The sequence below is a fragment of the Gavialis gangeticus genome, unplaced genomic scaffold (assembly GCF_001723915.1).
Source record: "Gavialis gangeticus isolate Ggan-Ray unplaced genomic scaffold, GavGan_comp1, whole genome shotgun sequence".
NCBI lineage: Eukaryota > Metazoa > Chordata > Crocodylia > Gavialidae > Gavialis > Gavialis gangeticus.
Window position 1 is genome coordinate 249323443 of NW_017729032.1, and position 6294 is coordinate 249329736.

Here is a 6294-nt window from a genome sequence, read left to right on the forward strand (position 1 = left end):
CTCCCCAGTCAAAAAAGCATTTATATTTTCCTTTTTCCAGTACATACTGCTCTCCACAAAAATACTTCTGCTGGTATGCAACCCACCTGGAGAGTGACAGACAAAAAAACCTGATACATGCATTTTTCAGTAAAGTTCTAAGAAAATATTAACTGCAAGATGATATTAAAGAGAAAGCTTTTCAGAAGTTTTAAAATGCTTCACCTGTTCCTGCAATGAGAAATTAAACAGATGGCAAAATACATATTCTGTGGTAAGAGGCATGATTCACACAAATAGAACATGCCTGTTGTTATGACAGATCTTCCCAACACCCTCTGATCTCTTACACTCTCATTCCTCCCAGATAATTTCTCAGCATCCGTCATATGATGTACTGGTTGGAAGTGATGAGGATGTGTATTTACCTAATGGATAGTTGCTTAGCTCCTTGATCCCTCCACCTTTACCCGCTTATCCACCTCCTAAACAGGGTTTCCCACCCATTCTTCCTATCGGATTATAGAAAAATGGCATAGAAAGAAAATGGGAAAAAAGCAAGGAAGCCTTGACAGGAAAAGATAAGAGAGACTCTTGCAATGTTTGGTATTTCAACCCCACTTCTCCCCCGGCCTTTTGTTTGCAAATCTAAGTGTTCAGAAAATATTTATAGTGGATCCTTGATAAGAACTTGACACAAAGAGAATGTGCCCACATTACTGATGATGTCCACATTTACAGAAACCAGCTCATTCTTTATTACCGTTTTTAAAGACATTTATTTTATTTCTGCATTTTCTGCATTGATAGAGAACTGGTGATACAGCCCTGTAGATGAGAAATCAGAGAATAAACAGGAAAGGGAGGAAACCCTTCAAAGAGAAATAAATGAGTATCAAGTTATCAAAAAGTGGCTGTAATCATACACATGGTTGATGAACCCCAGAAGGAGCTGCCCCTGCTTGAGAAGAACTTGCTGCAATTTGTGATTCAGGGAAGTGGAAGAATTATATATAAGAGGAAATGAGAAGAGCCTCAGAGTATGATGGGTAGGGTGAGGGGCATTTTGAAAAAGCTCTGATGAAAAACAGAGCAAAAGGATAATTCCAAAGAATCCTTTACAAAAATCTAGAAATTAACCAGGAGTTCAAACTATACTATTCTGTTCAGGTTTGCTTGCTGCCCTCATCAATGGAGTGCTTCTGCACCTTCCAGAAGGGCATTAAGCACCATAGATAGCATATGCTGTATGCGTATTTTTGTTTCTCTTTCTCTGTACCTAGAGGGAATTGAGACTTTAAAAAAATATTAATTTATTAAAAGCGTGCTATTGTGTACACTTATCAACACCATATGAAGAAATGTGTGCTTCCTCGGAGTGGTAGAAAATGAGACTCCCTGGTGCTTCTTAGAAAGCTGTGGCTTTCTAAGTTATTAGCACAGTTTGTGGTAGGTTTTAGCAAATCTGGCAGCCCTTTTTAGTACAAGTTAGGTACAATTATGTTATATGAGTAAAAGTTGCAGGATCAATTTTTAAAACTACAGTGCTGCTATATGATTGTGTTAGTATCTCTATTTGTCTTGCTGCTCAGGAGGATTGGGTATACTTTAGTAATATTTGGAATCCGTCCATATAGCCTTCTTTAACATACCACAGGCGTGGCTACTGAATGGTGCGCAGCTTCTTCTCTACTTCTAAATACATTACCTTTAGCTCTTCTTGTTTTTAGTCTCAACCTACAATTAGATCCATTCAGACAGACCTCTTATACTGAGCCTGAGTGATGCCAATGGGCTCCATGGAAGGCAGAGGTGCACTCATCTGGATCTAGGTGCAAGACTCAAATGCTAGGTGGCCTGAGAAGAAAGAGTGACCAGGAAGTGAAAACTGAATCCAGGTATCAACTTTGTCCAACATTTTATGGGAGTAGTAAGGCAGTGACAAGTTGCTGCCAAAAGAGGTAAATTCACAAGGATCCCTGAAAAACATAGTGTACCTACTTCCTTCTTCCTCACAACTCCCTGCCATGCCACCAAAGCAAAGCAGAAACACAAGCTACAGAGTGGACAAAACATGTTCCATTTTTGTAAGCAAATAAAAGAAAAAACACTTTCCGTCTCAAAATGTTTATCTGTTTCTTTCCACCATTTGAAGTACATAATGTCAAAAGAAGAAACAATTGAAAAATAATGTGCCCAGACTAATCATTTAATCTTTCCACTGAAAAAGCAATTCATATAGGTTTGTAATAGACTTACACTCCACTTTTCACATGAATTGATCTGGTCTCTGGTCCAAATCCAGCCTGTTCCAAATCAGGAAATTCTTGATTGAAAATGTTCAATACCTTTCCATCTTCTTCATCAGACTCAAAAATTGTAACTGATGACTCTATGAAATCCTAAGAGACAACACTGAAAGTTAGGATAGATATTTTAATAGTTTACAACAGTTTGTTATATATAAATAGCTAAGGATTCAATGGGATTCTCCACAATTTAAAGTGTAACCACATTCAAGGTACAGATTTTCTACGGTTAGAGGCATTCGGGTCCAACAAGAGCTATTTTTGCCAATGTAAATGAGGCAAGATGATTCTAAAATAACATTACAGGTAATAAGTGTATCCTAGGAGTAACAATTTTAAAAGCACCTTATGACTTAAGAGAATAGACCAAAAAAGAGATCAAACTGTAGCAAGCTAAAATAGAGTGGGGACTTAGTCTAGAGAAACTAATGCATGGTAACTGTCCATCTGCTCACTTCTACCCCACAAATAAGTGAAAGCTAAGCTGGCCCAAGTATGTCTTGTTGCAGTGGTATAAGAGCAGTTACAGGCAGTAACAGAAAATCGTCATCCCCTTGTAACTTAATGTGACTCAATTGTTCGTCCCTAACCTTATCAAAAGTTCTGCACACAAGGATCTCACAACAGAAAGGGAGACTCAGCTACCTCCCCTTAGATAGAAATGAAGGCTCTCTGGGGTCCAGCATGCATGCACAAGGCATGGAAAGGAGTGGTATGTGACACTGTCTTTCTCTACCTCCACAAGTGATCTATCCTGATGCTGGGTTAACTTCTACACCATGTCCTGCCTCACAGTCAGAGGGAAGTCCCCTGTGCAGGGTAGTTTCTTTTCTATGTTAAACATCACCCAGTACAATGATCTGGGGAGGGGACCTCAAAGCATGGCCTTTTTAGGTACTACCGTAATAGAAGTATGTACTGCAATAATAATATGGGGAAAATATTTGACCATGGGAGTCCTGTAATGGACTCCTTCCATCTATCTCATCACTCCAAGTTCTCTCTGTAGGGCTTGGTGAAATAGCCCTGAATAAGTATTTCCTTAGACATGTTACTGATGCAGCCTCAGATATTTCAATCAAAATCAGTGTTAGAATAGCCCATTACTTTAACCATTTTGACAGTTTACCCTTGGAACTCTACTATTATTACTAAATATTTATATTTCAAAAGCCCTCAGATGGCTTCATCAGGACCTGTTGTCAGAGGCACTAAACAAAGGGAATGAGATACATACCTTCCCCTAAAGCTAAGTACAGACAGTCAAAAAGCCCATGGCTGAAAGGACTGTCTTCACAGGTTACACTAACCTGTGTAGATTGAATCGATAAGCAAGTGAAGACAATCACTTTTGATTCTAGAAATGCAGCCACATGCCTGCAGGGCCCAGGACAGAAGCCTTAGGGGGGTGGCTGGAACCGATGGCTTCGGCCAAAGCTGCAAGGGGGTAGGGGGAGTTGTGAGGGAGGTGCAAAGCATCCTGGGATGCAGGGACATTGTGAGTTAACTTGAATCTGGAGGGAATCTGGGACAGAAGTTCAATAAAACAATTTAACCTAAATCAGTTAAGTCTGATACTCCACCATCCAGGTTTATCTTAAACTGGTTTTGGCCATTTTGAAAGTAGTTTATGTGCACTGAACTTCTGCTGTGTTACAGATTTGAACCAGTTTCTGATCACTTATACTGGTTTATGTGTAATTTCTGTCCCTAGCCTAAAGGGTTACATACTAAGGCCCTGATTCATGCAGCCAGAGCCACATGAACAGACTCTTGCATGCCTCAGCTGCCTTGCTGACTTTTATGCCTTGAGGTAAGTGGGAGCTATCCTGCTTCTTTTACTTATTGTAGCATGTAAAGAATTTGGGTTGCATCTGAGGGGTCATTTGCAGAATCAGGTCTTAATATGGCTCAGGACTGCTGCCCTGAGTAGAGCAAACTAAAATACAATGCCAAATCTTGGGGTAGAACTATTTTCCTATTCTTCTCACAGTTTCAAGCATTTAAAACAGCTGCAGTTATGACAGCTGTCATGGGGTGCACCTGTAGGCAGTGATTAATTGTGGGGGCACATTATTTATCATACATAGGGATTTTCTCTGAATTTATTTAACTACTATTTGTTCCCTATTGACAGCTAACAGTAAGCTATGTTGAGTTTTATCAATCAGACGCTTGTATGAACCATGGTATTGGGCATGAACATATCTGCATTTTTGTGATCCGACTAAAATCAAAAGACTGTCAGGAGCACTTCTCACTAGACACAAACTATTTCTATACCAAAGTTATGGTATGCACATCTGTCAGGTGGGGAGGAGGCAAGACTGAGCATGTAGACAGAACAGAGGGTGTAGGAAACAATGGCTATGACTGAATACAATTCTAAGTGAAAATGCATGAGATGCATATTCATGGAGACACCCATGCTTCCTATTCAGGTCCCAAGTGAGAAGGAAATCACATGCAGAGACTGAGATCTCTGTCTCTCTTGACTACAATATAGAATAACTGAGCTTTACATGAATACTGCTGTCCTCCTTGAATATACCAATGAATAGCAAGAACATTAATTTGTCAGATAGATGTCTATGTTGGAAGGAAATTGTGAAGGATGTACATTTTTTAAAACATATTTTTGTCCTTCTCGAATAGATGGGAAGATAATGATAAGGGATTTAAAAAAAAAACTTTTGAGAAGAAAAGTTGTCTGAATATCCCAGTGTCTAGTGGAAGATTCTAGTCCTCAGCAAATGAAGTGGGTAACTATTTAGGACAGGAGTTAGCAATCCTGGCACACATGCCAAGGCATGGCATGTGAAGACAAATTGCTTAGCCTGTCAGAGAGCACCGTGGGGCAGTTGGCAGGGGAGCTGGGAGGGGCCAAACCCTTCTTGTGGAAGCACAGCCCCAGCTCCTTCCCCACTGTCTGCCCCAAGGCACGTGTGCAGCCACCACTGGCAACAGGCTGGGCTGAGGCTCTGCAGATCGCGGTGCAGCTGCTTGCAGCCTCCCTGCCACCTGCTGTGCACAGCATGGGCTCTGTGGCAGGGGCTTGCCCAGAGCCTGGACTGGCACTGGCAGGCAGCCAGGAGGCTGCAAGTGGTTGCACTGGGATCTGCAGAGCCCTGGCCTGGCTTGTTGCCAGTGGCAGGTACACACATGCCTTGGGGTGGATGGCAGGGAAGGGACTGGTGTTGCACTGCCACAAAAAGAATCAGGCCCCTTGCAGCTTCCCCACTGCTTCCCCATCATACTAGGTACTAGATCCCCTTCCCCTCCTTCTTGGTCCTCCCTTTCCCTCCTTCCCCGCTGGACTGCTCCCTGCCCTTCACTAAATGATAACTGGCAAGTACAAGCTCCTCCCCAGCCCGCCCCCCCATTTATTTTGCCTGGCATACTAACTTCTTACAAGGAGATGCTGCAGGTTTTTTGGCATTCTGCCCAAAAATGTTGCCAACCCCTGATCTAGGAAAAGCTGGCAGGGACACTAGTTACTGGAAACACAGAACTCTTAAAGAATCTGTTTTAAATTAGAGAACAGGGTGAGATATATCTGTTTTGTTTTTGCCTACTTATATCCAAAGCTAAGAGTTCTTATTTTGTGTTCTATCTATCCTATGTAATAAACTTTATTTTAGTTTTATATCTTACCAGTATGTCTTGTGGTAAGAGCTGGATTTTGTTGCAGCTGAGAACTGCAGGCATTCCATTCTTACAAAGACAGCAGACCTCAATTTTGCAGTGGTGGAGGGACCTGGCAGACACTAAACTAAGCACTTTTTCCAACTAAGCTGTAAGGGCTGGTCAGGATGCTGATTAGGCTGAGATTTTGGCCAGGAAAGGAGTCTTCTTGGAACAAAATCCAGTCTGTGCCCATGGAACACAGCAGGAATGTTGGGGAGAGAGTAATTTTATATCACAATTATATAAAAAAAATTCACATTTATTTAAAACACCTTTTAAATCCAGCGCAAACAGTTACTGTTTTCGTATTGCTTTTGAA

General features: G+C 41.3%; 1 protein-coding gene across 1 annotated transcript in view; it reads right to left on the reverse strand.

Annotated features, from left to right (window-relative positions):
- CRYBG3 (crystallin beta-gamma domain containing 3) overlaps positions 1-6294 on the reverse strand; it is a 226696-nt gene that overhangs the window by 56770 nt on the left and 163632 nt on the right. The window contains exon 15 of the mRNA XM_019523910.1: positions 2239-2381. Within this exon, the coding sequence (XP_019379455.1) occupies positions 2239-2381 (143 nt within the window). The remainder of the gene's footprint in view (positions 1-2238; positions 2382-6294) is intronic.